Source organism: Myotis brandtii, unplaced genomic scaffold (assembly GCF_000412655.1).
Source record: "Myotis brandtii unplaced genomic scaffold, ASM41265v1 scaffold143, whole genome shotgun sequence".
Lineage (NCBI taxonomy): Eukaryota > Metazoa > Chordata > Mammalia > Chiroptera > Vespertilionidae > Myotis > Myotis brandtii.
This window is the reverse complement of record NW_005355115.1, coordinates 1,686,346-1,707,822: the sequence shown is the minus strand read 5'-3', so window position 1 is coordinate 1,707,822 and position 21,477 is coordinate 1,686,346. Positions and strand designations below refer to the sequence as shown.

The window sequence follows — 21,477 nt, the reverse complement described above, 5'->3', positions numbered from 1 at the left end:
TTTTGTTTTTTAATCCTCACCTGAGTATATATTTTTATTAGAGGCCTGGTGCACGAAATTTTTGCACTGGGTGGGAGGTGAGGGGAGTGTTCCCTCAGCCCAGCCTGCACCCTCTCGCAGTCCAGGAGCCCTTGGGGGATGTCCGACTGACAGCTTAGGCCGGCTCAGCCGGACATCCTTAGCACTACCCCAGAGGCGGGAGAGGCTCCCACCACTGCCGCTGCGCTGGCCAGCCATGAGCCCAGCTCAGAGCTTCTGGCTGAGCAGCACTCCCCCTGTGGGAGGGCACTGACCACCAGGGGGCAGCTCCTGCATTGAGTGTCTGTCCCCTGGTGGTCAATGGGCATCATAGTGACCAGTCATTCCACCGTTAGGTCAATTTGCATATTAGGGTTTTATTATATAGGATTGGTTTTTTGAGAGAGAGAAACATCAGTGTGAGAGAGAAACATCTATTGGTTTCCTCCTGTACTCCCCCTGACTAGGGATTGAACCCGAAACCTAGGTATGTGCCCTGACCTGACTGGAAATCAATCCCACCACATTTTGATGCAGAGGATGACACTCCAATCATCTGAGCCACCCAGCAAAGGCCCCCTTTTTTTTACTATTGAGTTGTTCAGTTTTTTCTTTTCCTCCTTCACAAATTCATCAGTCCTGGGGCCTGAATGAACCATTTGTTAAATCCACGGGTTAAATGGGGTGAGCTTGTGGCAACCATTTAAAACATCAACCAAGAAGAATGGGGTGGGGCTCCATGGGGTCCCAGGCCCTGAAAAGGGTGAGGGAAAATCCAAGTGGACTTTGGTCCAAACAGGCTCTGAGCACAGGGGCTGGAGGCAGGAACAAAGCAGTGTTGTAGGTTGAATAATGTCCCCCTCCAAACTCATGTCCACCCAGAACCTGTGAGTGTGACCGTATTTGGAAATAGGGTCTTTGCAGGTGAAATCAAGTTAAAATGAAGTCACACTGAGTTAGGGTGGGCCCTAAATATAACTGGTGTCCTTATAAGAAGACAGAGACAGAGACTGGAGTGATGCTTCTACAGACCAAGGAACCCCAAGGATTGCCAGAAAGTGCAGAAGTTAAGAGACAAAATTCTTCCTGGAGAAGTTGGAGAAAGCATGGCCCTGCTGACACCTTGATTTCAAACTTCCAGGCTTCAGAATGCCGAGAGACTACATTTCTGTTGTTATAAGCCACCCAGTTTATGGTCAGTGGTTATGGCAGGCACAGGAAACTCATGCAAGCAGAAGAGCGTGGGAAGCAGAATGGTGCACAGCTAATGGCAAAGTTCTCAAGTTCACAATTCTGCTTTGCCATGGGCCTAGTGGGCATACTCACAATTGCAAGCCAGCTATAACCCCAAAGTAATGCCTATAACCTAGGAAGTTAAATAAAACATGGGCCATGTTTTATTTACTTTGACTTCAGCAGTAATACAGTAATGTATTGACTGTCAGTTACACTATGTTATACTATATTATTTATAATAATAAAAAGGTAATATGCTAATTAGACCAGACATCCTTCCGGTTGAACAGTTGAAGGGTCACTTAGGCTTTTATATCCTATAAAATAAAAGAGTAATATATAAATTGACCCTAACAGTGGAATGACCAGAATTACCGCTCAACCAGTCACTATGAAGAGCACTGACCAACTCTCAGTCCCTTTCCCCGGCCGGCAGGCTCCAATAGCCCAATAACAAACAGGGAACCAGGGATGGGTGGTGGGGGACGTGGGTGGCACCAGGCCAAGGCCTCCGCCCTGCCAGTCACTCCACACACAGAGGGAAACCCGTGATGGGGGCAAGGCTGGCAAGTGGGCAGGAACGGCTGACCTCTCGGTCCCTTCCCCTGGTCGTCAGGCTCCGATCACCCGATGGCGAACGGGAAACCAGGGTGGGTGGCGGCAGGGGGCAGGGCCGGCTGCCGGCAGCCGGGGAAGATGGCCCTGATCACAGGCCAGGCCTAGGGACCGTACCCATGCATGAATTTCGTGTGCCAGGCCTCTAGTATATAGATAATATCACGTGATAATAATAGCATAATATCATTACACTATATGTTATATTCTGGGAAAGTCATTATATGTCTTTCATGTTGTTTTTCCTGCTATACAATGAGCTTGTCTACCCCCAAAACATGGGCCATGTCTTATTTACTTTGACTTCAGCAGCAACAAGCTGTCAGAGACTTAGTTGATACTCAGTGCCTATTAGAGTGGATGCATGTTGAGGGGAGGGTGACATCGCTCCCTCTTTATGGCCTGACTGTCTCAAAATGCTGACGTGGGCACTCTGAAGAGTGTCCTGAGAAACAAGCAGGAGACCATTGCTTTATACCCACCCCTGTCTCCAATTCACTGTGTGACCCTGACTAGGCCAGTCGCCTCCTCTTTGGCCTCAGTCATTGCACTCATAACTTCCTGCAATTTTGTGAATTCAAGTGGCTAATGGAGATTTATTTAGACAGCAGTTCTCAAACATTTTGGTCTCAGAATCCTTATGTGCCTTTAAAGATTGTTGAGGATTCCAAAGATCTTTTGTTCATGTTGGTCATAGCTATCAATATCCATTATCCTATTTAATAAAAGAGTAACATGCAAATTAACCATCACTCCGCAACAAAGATGCAGCACCCATAGCAGCTGGGGCAGGACGCTGGCGGCGTCACCCTGGCAAAGTGAGCCCAGCAAGCATTGCCTCGGTGACCCGCAAGCAGGCAAGCGCCACCAGCAGGCAGCGCCCAGCAGGGCCTGCTCGTGGGTCACCACGGTGATCCGTGAGCAGGCAAGCATGACCCACAGGCAGCACCCTGCCCTGGCCGCAGCTCAAGGGAGAGAACAACATGCAGGCGAGGCCAGGAGCCTGAGAGATCAATACAGAGGGGCACCTGCTCCAAGCCTCTGTGGTATGGCTGGGGGTAGGCCCCCAGCGGACACACACACACACAAACACACACACACACACACACACACACACACACACACACACACGGGGCACCTGCTCCGAGCCTCTGCTGCCAGACTGTGGGTGTCAGTAGGACATTCACTGAGGGCTCCTGGACTGTGAGAGGGGGCAGGCTGGGCTGAGGGACCCCCACCCCCAGTGCACGAATTTTGTGCACCAGGCCTCTAGTATTTTAAATGAAAGCAAAAAATATTTTAAATATTTATTTACTTATTCATTCAAATATTATTACAATAAATGTATAACACTAGAGGCCCAGTGTATGAATTCATGCATGGGTGGGGGGCATTGGGGCCGGCAGGCAGGGGAAGGGACCGTGGGAGGTTGGCTGTGGGAATACACTGACCACCAGGGGGCAGCTCTTGTGTTGAGTGTCTGCCCCTTGGTGGTCAGTACGTGTCATAGCTGCCAGCTTGTTGTCCAGTCATCAGGTCGTAAAGGTCGCTTAGGCTTTTATATAGAGAGATAAATAACATGTTTTAATATAAAGAAACTCTTTTTTAAAGAAATTTAGTAATGTAAGTAAATTGGTTGAAGTATACATATGAATAAGTTTTGGCTTTACAGAGATACAGCTGGAAAAGGGGGGAGTAACTTAATAGACTTTTCAGATATTTGTGAGTATTTTTCTTTAATACCATACTGAAACTCAACAATGGTAGTTTCTTTTTAAGAATAGCTTATTGATTTTTAGAGAGAGAGGAAGGGAGAAGAGAGAAACATAGATGTGAGAGTGCAACATCAATCAGCACGCCCCCTACCAGGGATTGAGCCTGCAACCTGGGCATGTGCTCTGCCCAGAATCGAACTAGCAACCTTCGGTGCAGGAGATGATGCCCAACCAACTGAGCCACACTGGCCAAGGCAACAATAGTAGTTTCTTAAAGGTTAGTTGATAGATGGAATTTGAAACTCTATCAATTAAAGTCTTCTATTCCACTAAAACCCATTCATCTGTCTTGCACTTTGAATGGATCTTTTACCCCGGGATGATTCTGTAGCATCACAAATTCATCACTTGGAAAATAGTGTTTCACTGAGTTATGCAGATCTTCCAAGTGCTGATGCAGTTCATTATGCAAAATCAAAGCACCTCATTCAGTAACATCACAGCCGAGCTCATCAGAAAAGTTTAAGTAAGAAGCTGCCAAGCTCATAGTGGCGAAGACATGGTTTCCAATATTCTAATGTTCTCTTAAAAGCTTGTATTTTATCATTGGCAATAAATCAGTTGTTCTCCTTGAAATTACAAGCTCACTTCACTGACCTTGCAGGAAATATCTGTCAAATACCAGGTCTGAAAACCCACAGTTTGTCTGTCGGTGTCTCTTTCAAGTAAAACCTGTTCTGTGAAAGGAGCGGCTGGTTCAGCTCGCAGCTCAGTCCCACTGGTGCTTTTCCTTGGACAGCTGCTGTACTCCAGGACGCATCCCAAGAGCTGCCTGTGCACTTCCCACTTCGTCAGCCAGAGGTTTAAGAGACATGCCCTCCACGGCTGATTTAATTATGTCATATACTTCCCACTGCTTCATCAAGGACATTCATAAATGAGACCGGCTCTTCTTTTTCTGCGCATGCATGGCTCCTAGAACCATTTATACCACTGCCTCAATTTAGGCTGAAGCGCCAGTGGCTTTACCCACAAAATGTCAACCCCAGAGAGAAATGATATTACTCTGAAAATAGTTGTGACCTCCCAGAATGCCCAAAAGGGTCTCAGGGACCCTAAGAGTCCATGAAGAACATTTGAGAACTGTTTTTTAAAAACAAACAAACAAACAAACATGTTTTTATTGCTTTTCAGAGAGAGAGGAAGGGAGAAGGGTAGAGAGATAGAAACATCGATGAGAGAGGAACATCATCAATAGGCTGCCTCCTGCATGCCCTCTACTGGGGATCAAGCCCAAAACCCAGGCATGTGCCCTGACCAGGAATTGAACTGCTGACTCTTGTTTCCTGGGTTGATGCTCAACCGCTGAGCCACACCAGCCAGGCCATTTGAGAACTGTTCGTTTGAGACATCCCATGGACACACCAGGTACATGGAACTTTGTCCCCAGACAGTAAGGGGGAGCTGATAATTGTCTAAAAGCCTCTTGAGGGCACCCAGGCCTAGAAGAGGGGAAAATTACTCAGAGAAGATCCCAGAAGACGAATGACATTTAGGCTTGACATCTGTGTCACTTAGCAATTTGTCTCTCAACTCCAAATGCACCTTCAGTAGAAGCTCTGTGAGAACAGGAGAGAATTCATTCCAGCGCTGCTGAGTGAGCATGAAGGCGCTTCCTCAGAGGGCAGGGAGGCCAGGGCAGGAGGAAGAGGCGCTCCTTCTACCTCCAGTGTGGGCTGGGGTCGGGGTGCGTGAGGACAGCCAGGAGAGCCTGCCTCAGCACAGGCGGAATGTGAGCCCTCTAGCGCCTTGCAGCCTTGGCTGGTGAACCTCCCTGAGGACCTCTTGACACAGCAGCCAGAGCCCCCTGCAGCCTGCACACAGCCTGCCGATGGCCCCTGTATCCACACAGATCTGCCATGTCTTCTGCAAGCCCTGCATGGCCTGCAAGCCTCCCATTCCCACTGACACCTGGATCCCACTGCACACCTGGATCCCACTGCACACCTGGATCCCACTGCACACCTGTGCCACCACTGCTGATTGCCTGCTCCCCACCTGAACTCTGGAGGGGGGCCTTTTGTTTGCCCAGCAACTCCAGCAGCTCTGGCCTAGCCAAACCAATGCACTTCTATGCTTTCTGCTGGGCTGACCATTCCTTCTCTAGTGAGTTTGTCCTTAACTTGGCCATTCGCCTTCAGCTCTGAGATACCATACAGAGTTTCCTATATGTTATGGTTATGCTTTTACCATGGTTTAACACTTCTTTATTTTAACTTCTATTTGAATTACTGCGTGATTTCTCTCTCCTGATTGGACCCAACTACTAGAGAGATTTAAATGTCTGTGTTTCAAAATGCAAGAATTTTTGGCTCTTTGTTTGATTCCTTTAAAATCTGGCAAAGCTAAGACCTGAATGAGGTCCTAGAAGGAAGAAATATCAGTTTTCTACAGAAAGCTAATTAAGTCACCATTTATGCCACATTTCAGCTTTTTGTTGTTTTGCCCCATGAACCCTGTCCCTGAAGACGCAAGGGATTAATTATATTCAAGTTTCCAGATAAACATTCTGCAACAGTGGGGCTGGTGCTGACATCAGGGGTGATACTGTCTAGCTCTTCCTTTTTACTGGTAAGGAAATAAGCCCAGAAAGTTCCAACAACTTGCCAGTGGCTGTACAGCCTGGTCCCGTGGCCGAATCAGGGACATAATTCCTGATCCCTGACTCCTAGTTTTCCACTGTGCTAGGCTAGCTGCTATCTCACAGAAAAGAGTGTCAAAGTGACAAAGGCCACAGGAAGAGGACTTTCTTTGGATATAAAATGACTCATCTATATAGCCCTAAGTTGACTGTTATCATGTGGAGAATTTTTCTTTGTAAAACAAAGAGCTGCCCACGTTTTCTTATTAGTGTTAAGTCAGATAGTATTCCTTACTATCATTTTTAATACTAAATCATCTGTCCTCCTCATAATGTGATTGATAAGCTTCATTAGCAGGGATATGGCTTGGGTCTGTAGTCCACTTGAAGACAGGGAGTTCTACACTTACAGACAAGGATTATTTTTCTCAGCATCACAAAAGGCTTAACTCACTGGGGGGTTACTCAGCAATTTTTCATTCAACAAGCAGGTAACAAGTATCCATTTGAGGCTTCAGAGATTCTCAGCATTTATGTAAAGTGTACTACAAAGGCTAGCTCAGCTCTGGGCCGATGGCTACCTGCGCAACAGAGCATGAAGAATCCCAGGTGGACTGGTCAGGGTTCTCCAGAGAAATAGAACCATCAGGATGTGTGTGTGTGTATGTCTGTCTTTATTTTTCTTTCTTTCTTTGTTTCTTTTCCTTTCTTTCTCCTTTTCTGTTTTACTTTCTTTTTCTTTCTTTCTACGTATCTATTATCTAACAGTATCACCTATCTATCTGTCTACCTATCTATCTATTGAGAGATTTATATTAAGGAATTGGCTCACATGATTGTGGAGGCTTAGTGAGTCCAAAACCTGATGGGGCAGGTGATCAGGATAGAGACTCGGGGAAGAGCTTTATTTGAGTGCAAAGGCAGTCCGCTGGCAGAATTTTCTCTTCCACTGGCAGAATTTTCTCTTCCTCAGTTTCATCTATTAAGTCCTTTAGCTGAATGGATGACATCCACACACAGTATGGATGATAACCTGCTTTACACCAGCCCACTAATTTAAATGTTAATCTCATCCAAAAAACACCACCACAGAAATATCTAGAATTATGTTCAACCAAATATCTGGGCACCAGCCAAGTTGACACACAAAATTAAACATCACACCAGGTGAATTTAAAAATATGACCGAGACAGGTAGCCCATCAATCCAGTATCTGTCCGCAACACCTCAGCTTGCCAAATGGTTTCATAAACAACCAAATACTGTTATGTAAACAGCCCCTCCAGAGGAACTGAAGGCCCCATACCTAGACGGCTACTCAGTTTCACTGTCTAAGAGAGCCTTGAGCTTTACATCAGTCTGCACTGAGTCTGTGTTCTCCCTCCTGTTCTTCTGCAGACTCTCTGAGAAAGAGCTGCCCTCAACGACAGTGCCCCTTCTCCCCACCCCCTCTTCCTGCTCCGACATGGCTTTTTCCCTATTCACTTATGCCCAAATTATTTGAATAAGTGAATGGGTCTCTTTTAAACCTCTGTCGGTCCTGCTTCTACTTAACACTCTCTTCTAACATGAGTCTCTTCCAATCACTTTCGGGGTCTAGCTGAGTGGAATGTCACGATGTGTGACTTCTGAGGCCAGGGCATAAAAGGTGGTTCAGTTTCTGCCTGGTTCTCTCTCTCTTCTTTTGGATGCTTGCCCTGGGACCCCAACCACCATGTTGTCAGGAAGCTCAAACATATAAAGAGGCATTAGTGTTCTGGCGGACAGTCTCAGCTAACACTCAGCTGACAGGTGGCATCAACCACCAGGTATGCGAATGAGTGAGATTTCAGATGATTCCAGTGCTCAGCCTTTGAGCTGTCCCAGATGACGCCTAGTGAAATAAAATCACTCATCCACACCAAGACTTGGCCACACTTCAGGTTCATGAACAAAATAAATGTTGTCATTGTGTAAAGCCATTGAGTTTCAGGGCGGTTTCTTACCGAGCAGATAAATCACACACACGCTGAACCTCAGGTTCCTTATAGTCAAATCGGGGGCAGAAATCTCTACCTTGCAGGGTTATTTTACAACTGAATGATAATATGTATAAAACATTTGCTTTATAAATTTAGAGCTATTGTCATTATGACAACAGATGACAAACGTTTTGAAAGAGCTAATTAAAACACCCCTGTTAGTGAAATGCTAGGCCTTAGTAAAGAGTCAGTAGAGCTCTCTTGGAAGGCACAAAGATTCGACAACGCATCGGTGTTCAAGGTTTTGTGTGTGGAGCAACACATTCAATAGAGAAAGCAAACACAGGAGGAACTGTAGCCACTGTCCCATGGTCGGACAAGAGCGTTCCTAAACTAGGGCAGTCTCATGTTGGCCATGAAGGGGGACAGGCATGTGCACGTCTGTTCTCTGAGAGGCTGTTGAGCTCGTGTATGAGCTACATTCTCCAGCCAAATATCGTTTACAAGTGATTCAGGATCCAAAGACAAGATAGGATGGAACTCCAGGGAGATCAATGGGTGAAGCTGAGGGCTCAGGTTTTGTGACAGATTCCTGGCGATTTTCTGTTGAAGCCTTTGAGAGTCTTTGTGTTCTCGCAGCACTCAGATATTTATGGAGCCGTCATGCTATCCTTTAGGCATTGTTATGATTCTTATTCTTGGATCAGGAAAGCTGAAAGCTGGAATTCCTCCACTTCAGAAATGCACCAAAGCACAGGAAACGGAAGAGCAATACACATCTCCAGCCTCATGTAAACAGAACTCCTTCCCGCATGGGTTTAATTTGAAGACAACGTCCTCTCACTGAAGCCTCCCCGGGAGAATACCAGTCCTAATGCAGGAAGCATGCCTTAATGAGGCCACTGTCAAAACGTTTGCTTTCTTCCCTTGACATATTTTTTTATTTGTTATTTAAGATGCTATAGAAATTAGTTCCAGCTTTTGATTATGAATTCATGTCATTTCTCTTACATTCATGGAATGAGCCTGCATATAATCCTTGAACAAGGGGCATCTTGACGTTGAGCTCAGCTTCTTCCACAAAGGTTGGAGTTTGGGATCTTGTGATAGTGGAGGGTCCTCAGTGATCCTCATCTTGCCCTTCACTCTGGTCGCCGGAATGTTGAGTTTGAATATAGTATCTTACTCTCACAAGTTGATTAAAAAAGACTTTAGAGGAATCACAAATCTGTCCTCCTCCCTCTCAGCTAAGCCCAGTAAGCTCTCATCTCTCCAATTATGACAGATTAAAAGCTTATGGCACTAAAGTCTCATCTGAGTCATGAGATTTATTATATAGGGTGACTTAAATCAGGACCCTCTGGAAAACTTTGTGCAAAATTAGTCTTTTGTAAGATGTCAACAAAGTATTGTATCAAGCTTGAAACATCTAGTCTAATGCTCATTTTAAAATGCTATGTCCAGGCCCCACTCTTGGATATTTTGATTTAATTAAAAGGTGTTTGTTTTTTCAGGCCTGGCCACCTCTGACCTGATGTTGCTTACACTTGGGATGTACACTAGAATCACCCAAGGATTGTGTTAAAAAGAAAACTAACAAAAATGCTCCCTGAGCCCACTCCTAACACACAGAGTCTCAGGAGATGTCTGAGGTATTCTCTTTGCTTTTTTTGTCCCTATTTTCCTATCTGTCCTGGAAACTCCTTCAGATCTTGGGCCTCCTTCTATCTCCGCCCACTTCTACTGCTGTTTCTCCCCATCGTCAGTCCTAATATGGACCCTGAAAAACAGGAATGGAGAGCATGTTTTGGACAAAGATGTGTGGAGAATCTCAACTCAACACGGCCACAAACAACAATGGGAGCACAGGACTTCCCTGAGGGTGACAGAGAGCAGTGTGCCGAGGTCCAGAAATCCACCCACACAGCCCAAGCTCCCACATGATCATAAATGCTCAATCACATTCTCTCTCCCTAGGCACTGCCCTTCAGCCGGCAATGGCTAGAAACTTACAGGGATTGCATGGGACAGTGGCCGCAGTTCCTCCTGTGTTTGCTTTCTCTGTTGAATGTGTTGCTCCACACACATTTTCTTCAATGCAATCCCTGTAAGTCCTAGGTTCAGCTTCCTGACCGTGTGGAGCACTAGGAGGCTTTAGCTCTACCCACAACCATATTGTGGTCATCGGCCATTTGGGCAGGATAGGTCCATGCAGCAGGACAAACATCTTCACTGAGGGCCTGCTCGGGGTCAGAGCCTGGGAGTGCAGTGATGAACGAGACAGGTCCATCTCCTTGAGAAGCTGGCCCACACAGAGGCACAAAAGGTAAAGAGATGATGTATAGGTCATAAGTGAAGTGCAACAATGATCGAGCATGAAGGAGCCCTCCTGTGAGCTCCGGGAAAGTTTGGGGCCAGCAATGATCCCTAAGATGAGACCTGAAGGGTAAGATGATTTATTCAAGCAAAGTAACAGGCAAGGACATGGGAGCAGAAGAAACTACATACACACGGGTCTGGAGGCCTGATTACATGATGTGGGGTGTGTGGTCTTGTCCTTCCTGCTGTATCCCACACAGGAATTCTCCTGTTCCTCTCTTCCTCCAGTCAGAGGATGCCAGCCCAGTGACAGGCAAATCCACAAAGCAGTCTAAAGCCTATCTTCTTGTGTCCCCTGCTTCCCCATATATGTCTGCTATTCCTATCACCACTGGTCTCTAACCCTCAGCCACCCTTGGCCAACATGGCTTCTTCCCTACTTCATTTCTCAAAGCCAACTCTGAAAGCATTCACATTGTAGTGTGATTCTGGATAATAGTTGAATGTTGATCACGGACCAGACGTAATCAGAGGTATGAAGCTCCTCTGGTAGGCATTCAGACAGCTGCCAGGAGGTGAGTAAAGAGCTGGGAATAGGAAGAAGAGCAACAGTAGCTTCCGGGAGTCTTGAAATCGGTTATACCTTTTGTAGGATTGCCCAGACCAAAGGGCAGCACCTCTTACCACAAGGCTGCTTTAATTTCCATTGAAAACTCTCTATTTAAAATTACTCCAGGGCTGGTTGAAAGGCAAGACTTAAAAACAAAAACAACATTTTTTAAAAATTAACTTGTAGGTGGGAGACTATAGGAATACTTAACTTTGCCTTTAATAAGAGCGTTATGAATTTAGGGCAGTTATGTTTTCCTATACATGTGTAGTAAGGCCTTAGCCAGAATGTTTGGAGAAGTAAGATGTTTAGTGAATTGAATTTCCTGGGTAGCTCCAGAGGCAAATGAAGGCAGTGGAATAAAAAGCAGAGGGTCAGGAGCCCCGTGTTCCAGAACTAGTCTTGGCACAAAGAACCATGTGATCTTGGGTGAATAATTTCCCCCTTCCTGGAACTAAGTTTTTTTATTTATAAAATGTATAAATTAAGACAGATAATCTTGAAGGACACTCTAAAGTATTCCTAAAATATGGCAGGGGAAGGTGAATATCATTGTCTTTTATTTGCATTGTCTAAGAATTCCAATGTCTGAATGGAGACTTCATGACCTAGGCAGCCCCAGCTCCCAGCACCTTGATTGGCTCATGGCTCTGGCTCCATAGTCAATTGAGTTGAGAGGATGAGAGAGCTTGCAGGCTGCCATTCTACCCTGAAAGGCAGGCAGGCAGACCTGTGAGGCAGTGGCCAGCACTGCAGGTTGGAGGGAGGACACAGACATACAGCAAGAACCTCCTGTAACCACCTTCTCGGGCTCCTTCAAGACTCTCCTTTAACATATTTCCTTAGTATCCTCAGCACATTACCTTGAGAAGCAGTTGAAGAAGCATCCTTTTTGTAAAGCTACCCTACCCCCACCCAGACCCCTCCAGCTTCACTCAACCCTCTCATTTTCCAACGAGGCCAGCTGAGGTACAGAGGTCAGGTGACTTGTCCAAGACACAAACCATAGGTGGGTGGAGTGGGCAGTGGAATGAAGATGGATGAAATCTCGGTCAAAATTATCAATGTAAGTAATCTATAATAATAAAAGCGTAATATGCTAAATTAGACTGGATGTCCTTCCGGACGAAGCTGGGGCTGGGAGGGAAGCCCGGGTCCCGGGTGCCAGAGGGAAGCGGTGCCAGCAGCCAGGGGAAGGAAGGCCTACTATTGCACGAATTTCATGCATCAGGCCTCTAGTTTAGATATAATTAGAGAAGCTATGGGAACTGAATTGTTTCAAAAGTCACCTTTAGAGATGCTCTTGTTAGCCCCTGCTTATCTGTCACTCTACTCTCTCAAAGGGTAAAATGCTGAAGACACAGGGAGAAAAGGTCTGATTACTGCAGGGTATAGATTCTAACCAAGGTTTATTCTGCTGTAAAGTGGAGTAGTCACTCAGGGTAAAGACAAGAAGCCAGGCTCACACTCCAGCTCCCAAGCCCTGCCTCCCCCCGACCCCCACCAAGAGCACAGAAGAGAAGCTGCGTGGCTAAATCCCTCCTCCCCACACTCCTTCTTCCCATCAGGTGACTGCTTTAGAGGAGCTTTCTTAAAACAGCCTCACAGCTACACACATGGAAACTAAGCTGGGTTTTGTGTCAAGGAGACCTGACTTCATTTTCTCTGCCTTGAAAAAACTCAATCTGAGCTTGCTCCCTGCTAAGTTATATGTTCGAGCCCAGGCCCAGTTATAATTGAAAAGGATCTGTCTTTTGTAATCTCCTAGGCCCAAAGGGAAATGGAACGCTCTTCTAAATGGCAGACTAAAGCAGGAAATGTTCTATGTAATGTACTCCCATTAAAAAAAATAAACTTACCCCAGTAACTATACCACACACACAACAGCCCAAGCCATCACCCAGTAAGCCACAATCTGGTGTGGAGTTTATGTTTCTTTTCAGAAAGGAAAATGTTTCTAGGCCTACCATATTTTCTTTCAGAAGTCCTACAATGGGAGGCAGGTTAAACCCCACGCCCTGCTCTCTGCCAGGCCAGTGTGAGTCAGAAGCCCTTCCGGCTGGTCCCAGATGTTCTGTAAGATAAATGCGTCCTTGAGCGAATCCTTGCCTCAGTGTGGTCTTCTGCAACTGTGCCTTTGGAAAACGAAGAGATGGCTGGATAATGTGGAACTTGGGATTCTCTGGTTCTCTCCCTGATCACTTGTTCAGCATTATTCATTGTGTATGAGGAAGTTAGAAATGGCCCTTGTTTGTGAAGAGCTATAGTGTAAATTCTCCATGTCATGCCTCAGAGACAAAAACAGACAGTGGCCATTATAAAGTTATGAGATTACCGCCCCCGCCAAATAAATCCAAAATAAGCAAACTTCAAAATAAGTCCGGTGCAAAAATTGTTCTGCTCTACCAGACCTTTCCTAGAAGTCTCGGAAGGTGGCGTGGTGCTGCTGGGGTACTCAAGTTCACAAGCAACAAAACACCTTGCTTTGGCTTCTGCATCCTAACACTGGGCTCCACAGAGGGGATCCCTCAAGTCAGCCCCTTGGTCTATCAGAAGATGAGAAGACGTGTTTCCAGCTCAACAGAGATTGCTCCATCCATAGGCTTGGAATAGAAGTTTGTGTCACAGTGGATATTCATCAAAGCATAGCATTTGTATCTCCCTTTAGTTTAAAAGTACCAGATAGAATATTTGCACCTGTTTGTTAAAAATTGTACTATGGCTGTGTCCTTCACACCCCAAACCCCAGGCAAACTATTTCTACCATTGTCAGCCAGGACAAGCCAATCACAATAACTTCTGTTTACTTGCAAAATCTATCTAAGGAAGGAAGCCTGCTATTGTTGGGCTATGTTTAGACTAGATGATGCTAAGCAGTGGCCTTCAAGGATTAGTAGCAGATAGACTTCTAGATCTTATCTAATGTTGAGGATCAACGCCTCCAAATTATCTTTTGATGGTGGCTCAGGAGTGACAAAGCCTATTGAACTGGCTTCATCCCGCAACTTTTGGAAGAGGCTGTGAGCGTGATGTAGAAAATTCTGAGGTCTCCACTAGGATCCGTGGGAAAGAAGGCAGTGTCATCTGGCGATGAGGTGCTTTATTTATAATGCTAACCTTAGATGGAATTCTGCACACAGAGAGCACAGGACTGCTGAAGAGGTCCATGAAATGAGCAAAACTAAAATGAGAAGCACCATTTCCCCCTAGGTTCTCCCAATTTGTTCTTACCACAACTTTCTTTAATAGGATCTCTTTCTACCAAGTCATAAAATACACCCTGTTTTATTTTTCTCTTTTCAGCCCAGTGATATATTTCAGGTTCATGTATATTCATTCTCATTGTTAATAATGTAACCTGCAGGCAAAGACCACAGCCTCAGACACCTAATGTGGGGATGGAGAGAAACAAGGCCTTGGAGACAAAATTGTATAAAGGGGAGTATATGATTACACACTAGTGTTGAGCAAGGCATTTCTTCTCTCAATTTTTTCCGCCCAGAAAGGAAAAAAAAAAAAAAAGATGGCTTGAATTGGCCTCAAAGCTCTCTCCCTCATCTGTAACTGGGAATAACAGCAGCTGCCCACCTGCTCACGAGTTCTCTGTGAGATCAAGTGAGAAACTCGTGGGCAAGTGCTCTTGGTGGAGAAGGCACAATAATAACACTACAGCCCCACACCCAATCTTTGTCCATCCGTGGACTAAAATTATAGCTAGAATACCACGCCCTACAACTCCACAGTCTTTTTTAGGAAAATGAACATGAGCCTACCCCTCAACCCAGTCCCATGAAGTTCATTCTATCTCTCCCCCGGAATTCCCGGCAATGGCCCTGAAAGGAACAGTTTTCCTGATATAAAATTCTAGGTTGTCTATAGCCTTGCTACTCAAGTTGGAGCATCAGCCTCCCCTAGGAGCTTGGTAAAAATATAGCTCCTCAGGTCCAACCCCTGACTTACTGAGAAGGCTGGTCTTCCTACCTTTGGAAGATAAAGGCCTCATATAGCAACAATGCAAAAGCCTTCATAACCTATGCATTAGTTCAGTGATGTCCAGTTCTTCCTTTTTGTTTTAAAAAGTATATCTTTGCAGATCTGGATTGCACAGTACTCCTACTCAGAAAAAAATCTCTACCCTTGCACATGGTAATCTGGACCTACCACATTCTAAAAACATCAGCGAATCTCAGCTAAATTTCCGTACCTCATGCAGAGGAGGGGCCAGCTTGCCAATAAGAATGGCAGCCTCCTGCTGAAAGTGAACACTGAGCGGAAACCGGAGCTGGGGTAAATTATTTATTGAAATTCCATGATGTGGCTTGTCCATTAGGAGCCAGCAGAGCCTAGAGTTGTTGAAGTATCCATCCTATGCAGGCCCCATCCCCTACCCCCTGAAGTCCCCTGCCTCTTCGTCTGGGGGACCAGTCAGATGTCATACCCTCACTTGAGAGGTTAAGTTATGGAAAACTGCTGTGTTGTGGTTAGTGAATGGGGCTTTCTGAGGGTACCGCTCTGAGAGCTCCCAGTGCCCACCTCTGAGCAGTGCTGTGGTCTGGAGCCCCCACTTCATAGGAAGCCTGCATAGAAAGTGTGGAAAAACAAGAAAGCCAATATGTTGCAGCTAACTCTTTTTAAAAAACATTCTCTGCCTCAAGGTTTCTACCAGTGTAATGGAGAGAAAAGGTTTCTTTGCCAACCAACATGATAATATCCTATACAATAAAAGACTAATATGCAAATTAACCGGTCACTATGATGTAGACTAAACACCAGGGGGCAGATGCTAACGCAGGAGCTGCCCCCTGGTAGTCAGTGCACTCCCACAGGGGGTGTACCACTCAGCCAGAAGCCGGGCTCATGGCTGGCGAGTGCAGCCACGGTGGTGGGAGCCTCTCCCGCCTCCATGGCAGTCGTAGTATATATCCTATCTAATAAAGAGGGAATATGCTAATTGACCCTCACACTGTCCCAAAGATGGCGGCGCCCACAGCCACAAGATGGTGGCGCCCAGTCCCCTCAGCCCTGCTGGGGCAGCAGGCCGTGCGCCTGCCTCCAGAATCCCCCAGTCCCCTCAGCCCCCCAGCCGCCCAGGGCAGACCCGATGCACAGGCAAGCCTTGGCTGTTGGCTGCCCAGTTGCCCAGGGCTGGCCCAAGGCACAGGCAAGCCTCGGATGGTGGTTGTCCAGCCGCCCAGGGCCATCCAAGGCTCAGGTAACCAGGGCCGGCTGAGGCTTGCGTTGCTGGCAGTGGCAGCAGCAGAGGTGTGATGGGGGCGTCACCTTCCCCTGATCACTGGGTCACCTCCTGCCCTTGAGGGCTCCCAGACTGTGAAAGGGGGCAGGCCAGGCTGAGGGACCCCCCTCCAGTGCAGTCTCTAGTATATATATAATGAATTAAATTCTGTAGAGAAATTGTCCTTTTATAATCACTAATATTTAATCCTCAAAAGCAAAATACTATAAACAACATGTGCATCAATAGAATGGTTGATTACAGTATGGTATAACCATATTATGGAATAGTATACAGCTATTAAAAAGAATGAGCTGGATTCCTATGGAGGAAGTGTCATAGGAGAAAAAGTCAAGTCACAAAGTAACATGAATAGTATGATTCTTTTGTTTAAATTTAAAAATATTACAATCTGCCTGGTTGGAATGGCTCAGTGACTGAGCATCGACGCATGAACCAGGAGGTCACGGTTCGATTCCTGGTCAGGGTACATGCCCAAGTTGCAGTCTGATCCCCAGTAGGGGATGTGCAGGAGGCAGCCAATCAATGATTCTCTCTCATCATTGATGTTTCTATCGCTCTCTCCCTTCCTCTCTGAAATATATAAAAAATATATTTAAAACATATAAAAAGACTACAGTTTTATTCTTCACTGGGTTAAATCTAGTGATTCTGTTTTAATAATCACTCCAGAATCCATTGAAATGGGTGATGGACATTGTAAGGGCTCAGACCTGAGTTTGCCTATAATAACTAGAACAGTTAAAAACAGCAAGTCAGTTAAACAACAACATCCAAGGGGTATTACTGATTGACCCTAGCGTTGGGTCGTATGTGTGCATCGTGTGTATGCAAGGTGTATACTACATTGCCATTTTTGTTTGACTTTTCACTACTGAATGGTTCAAACAGATCTGTGCACATAGAAAAAGAGGAAGTTACTTCCTTTAGGGCTTTGTCTTTGCGAAGAAGCCATGTTTAAGCTAAATGATGGTTCAGAATAAACAATATAATAATTAAATAAATATAATAAGTATTTATAATAAATATATGAATATCTGTGATAAATATTTAAGTAAACAGACTAACTAATTGCTTCCATTCTATCCTTGAGTAACAGGAAGCATAGCGATTTTTCCATTCTTTGTTTTTGGCCCTGTGATTTTTTCGATTTCACATCCCTTGTTCCTATGACAGCACTTCCGGCTTCTTACAGTGAACTACAAATGTCATTTCATCAGGTGCCCCTGCAACCCTTAGTGACAGGCCTATTGTCATTATGACTGTGTGCAAATCGGAATGAATCAGAATGGCTTTGTAACTTTTGGGGAAAGATTGTTTTCTTGTTGCCATCCCAGCAAACTCCCCCAGATCCATAGTCCAACTGATTTCCCTTTGTTGTTTGAAAAATTAAATATAATGGATAGACCTGGAGAGTATTATGCTAAGTGAAAGAAGCCAATCAGAGAAAGACAAGTACCATGTGATTTCACTTATGTATGGAATCTAATGAACAAAATAAACTAACAAAATGGAAGCAGACTCATAGATATAGAAAACAAACTGACAGCTGCGGGGAGGGAGGGAGGTTTGTGGGGCTGAGAATAAAGGTGAAGGGATTAAGCAAAACACCCCCAAAACCTCATAGACACAGACAACAGTATGGTGATTACCAGAGGGAAAGCGGGCTGGGGGAGGTAGGAGAGGGTAAAGGGGGGATAAATGGTGATGGGAGGATTCTTGAACACACACTACAATATACAGACGATGTGTTATAGAATTGTCAACCTGAAACCTATATTTTATTACCTAATGACACCCCAGCATATTCAATAATAATAATAATAATAATAATAATTAACGGAACACCCTAAATTATTTCTTTGACTTTTTGGAGCCCCTACTCAAAACCCTCCAATGACCTTTCATTGATAATAAAGTCCAACCCCTTGGGCTGCCTCCCAGAGCTCTCACTCTCTCTTCCCAGTTTTCTCACTGTTCCCCTTTAAGGACTTCCCTTTTTCCACCCCACACCTCCCAGTGAACGTCTTACCCACCACTTCTGTCAGAATTCCACTTGCTCTATTTGTACTGTTGTCTGTGCCCTTTCTTCTGGATTGCATTTTCCTGTCTCTGTTTTCAAATACCAACTCAGATCCCACCCTCCTGAAAAACCTTTTCTAATCATTTCTATTAGAATTATTTTATGGATAGTTCATTCCATTCATTCACCGACAAATATTAGTCATCAACAACATGCTTGGTTCTGTTCCAGGTGCAAGAGATATCCAGCAAGTCTCCGCTCAGCATCTTCCCCTGTGCCTTGCTATGGCACCAATGAAGACCATGAGAAGGCAAAATGCAACAGCAGGTAAGCTCCTGCACTCTGCAAGTTCTACTGGACTTACCACTTCCCAGCTTTGTAATCTTGGGCAAGTTTCCTGGCCTTGGTTTGTTCATCTGTAAAGTGGGAATGCAATGTAGTACATCCCTTATAAAGTTGTGGTCAGAGTTAAATGAGGTAGTTCATATAAAGCATTTAATTTAAGGATAATTTGTGATACAAAGGTCAGAGTTAAATGAGGTAGTTCATATAAAGCATTTAAGGATAGTTTGTGATACAAAATAAGCAATACTTATACTACCATCTTCCATCTGACATCACATGCCCGTCAGCATTGTCTGTCCCTGTGGTGCCTGGTTTTCTCTCTCTGCTTCCCACAGATAGAAGCACAGTGTCGGCCTCCTTGTCACTGTGTAATAGATTATTCCCCTCTCTGACTGGGGGTTAATGAATAAGGGGTGGTTCCTGAGAAGTCATTGGAAGTTTTTAAATAAAGGTATAAATGGGAGTTCTTAAATGTTGTAAATATGTTCATGAAAGTCTATGGGAATTTTAGGACTTTCATTCAACCATATTTATTGAGAAGTCTAGAACTGTGGTTCTCAAATGTTAGCATGCCTCAGGGCCATCCGGAAAGCTTGTTCAACCCAGTGGATCTGGGGGGAAGCCCAAGAGTTTGCATTTCTAACAAGTTCCCAGGCGATGCTTCCGGCATAGGAACCGCACTTTGAGAAGCTGGGCCCTGGGTGCCAGGGATGGAGAACAATGAGAGGGCTGGGTCAGCCCCCAAAGGAGCCAGGGCCAGGGGCTGAGCAAAGCACACAGCCCAGTGGGATGGACCATAAAAGTCTAGCCCTGGCTCCATCCTTCACTGGAATATGACCTTGGACACGGCACTTACGTCCCTTAGCCTTGGTTTCATTATTTATAAATTTAGGATAGGGACATTCCCTTCATACCTCACAGTGTGGTGAAGACGCAGGAAAAATGCAAAGTGCTGACTGAAGATGCAATTGAAGAGTCAAAGGAGAGGACACATCCTCCCATTTTTTCAGTCCAAAGTGACCCCTTGAATGCAAGAGAGACCCTCTAAGCTAGTCACAACATTTTCCATTTCACTGAAGTATTGTTTAGTACCTTAGAGACCCAACTACCACCTGAATAGATCCCTTAATAATGTAAAACCTCAAAACAGCTTTGAATCAAAAGTCTGAAACCCCCCCGCCCCCCCCCGGCCTGGAATGTGACATTTAGGGAAGGTCCACTGAGGGTATGTGATGCCATGTACTCTTCCCAGCTTCTGTCTTGTCTTGAATCCTGTTGGACTTCCAGTAGTTCAATACTCCTACCACGTAAGGTCAGCACCTGTGAAAACCACCCTTGCTAAATTACATTTTAAATATCCTGGCCTCAGTTTTTACCACTAGAAAAAAACATCATACAAAGTTTTCTACTGCACTTGCTAATTTTAAAAAGTTAATAACATTGCTCCTTACAGTCCTCAATGTCCCCCGAATACTCCACATAAAACATCTTGTGAGAAATGGCCTTAGAACCCAGTGCCCCATGCAAAAATGTAGTTAATGTTAAGGAAAGCTAATGCTAAAATGTTGTGACTAAAACACTGCAAGATGTGTAGGCTACATGATCCTAATTTTTTTTTTTAAAGACTGGAAAAGGAAAGGAAAATGTGATCAGAAGTTATCACTGGAAGGTGGATTAGGGATGATATTCTTTATACTTAGCTGTTCCAAATTTTCTACAAAGAGCATGAACTACTTTCATAAATAGAAAACAAACAACATTATTTTTCAAAGTAATTCGTTGGGAGGGAATTTTATTTCCTCCACGAAATTAGATGGCTTCGTCTGCTCTCAGAAATTCTACAACTAATTGTGGTTTTTCTTTTTATTTTGATGCCTTCCAAGAAGCTCAAAATCATATTTGAAGCACAGCCTCAAAAGCTATGTGGTTCCTTGTCACATGTTCTGAGAGTCCTTATTTTCATTTTCTATTTTATTGCAATTTCCTATTAAAGGAAATATTTATACTTATTAGACAAGTAGAACCTTCTCATCCTATATAATTTCTGAAATTTCTAAACCTATGACCTTTTTAGAAACTCACCGGATGAGTCTATGACATTATGTTTATATAAGCTCCACAACTCGGGAGAGATTTCACACATGGAGATAAAGACTTGGGTCAACTCCGTTGGTCTCGGGTTGCATGGCTGCATAGATGGGTGGTTTTAATAAGGGACATTTAAGAAGGCAATGATTAGCTTTTAGTACTGACTGACACTTTTATCTCCTGTCTGGGAGTCTGTTTAAATGACATGCAATTGGAGTTTGTGGGAACGGAAAAGAATAGTGATAAATGGAATAAGCCTTAGTAGAGGGGAAACATGATTGGCGCATAAAGGGAATTACTGAGGCTGGGTGCCTGTTTTTATGAACCGCCCAGGGAGAAGCCTGCATGTTTGGGGAAATGGAAGAAAATGCAATGCCAATAAAACAGAGGAGCTGAGCTTCCTTGTGGCATACATTCTGTGAGAGCCCATAATTCTCAATGTAAACCCTCAGCCCTCTCTCCAGGGACTTTTTCACAGCCTGATCCCACTTGGTCTAAAGTCCACACAGCAGTACAGACAGGGAGGAATGTGGGGAATGGCTGGGTAGGGCTTTGTTAATATTCTTACTAGAAAGCCTTGAAATTCCACACCTTCTGGGAAGGGGAGTGTGCAGTCATGCGCAGAGCCACCAATGGACCAGTGAAAGAAGA

The 21,477-nt window shown here is 44.8% G+C and overlaps 1 protein-coding gene across 2 annotated transcripts in view; it reads right to left on the bottom strand.

The window, feature by feature from the left end:
• Positions 1-21,477, bottom strand: part of CLIC5 (chloride intracellular channel 5) — a 160,044-nt gene that overhangs the window by 51,594 nt on the left and 86,973 nt on the right. Inside the window, exon 1 of one of the 2 annotated variants that reach the window (XM_014535362.1) lies at positions 13,084-13,144. The exons of the other annotated variant lie outside the window; for it this stretch is intronic. Within the exon in view, the coding sequence (XP_014390848.1) occupies positions 13,084-13,086 (3 nt within the window). The 5' untranslated portion in view covers positions 13,087-13,144. Of the gene's footprint in view, positions 1-13,083; positions 13,145-21,477 lie in introns of those variants that run through there. 2 annotated transcript variants of the gene reach the window in all.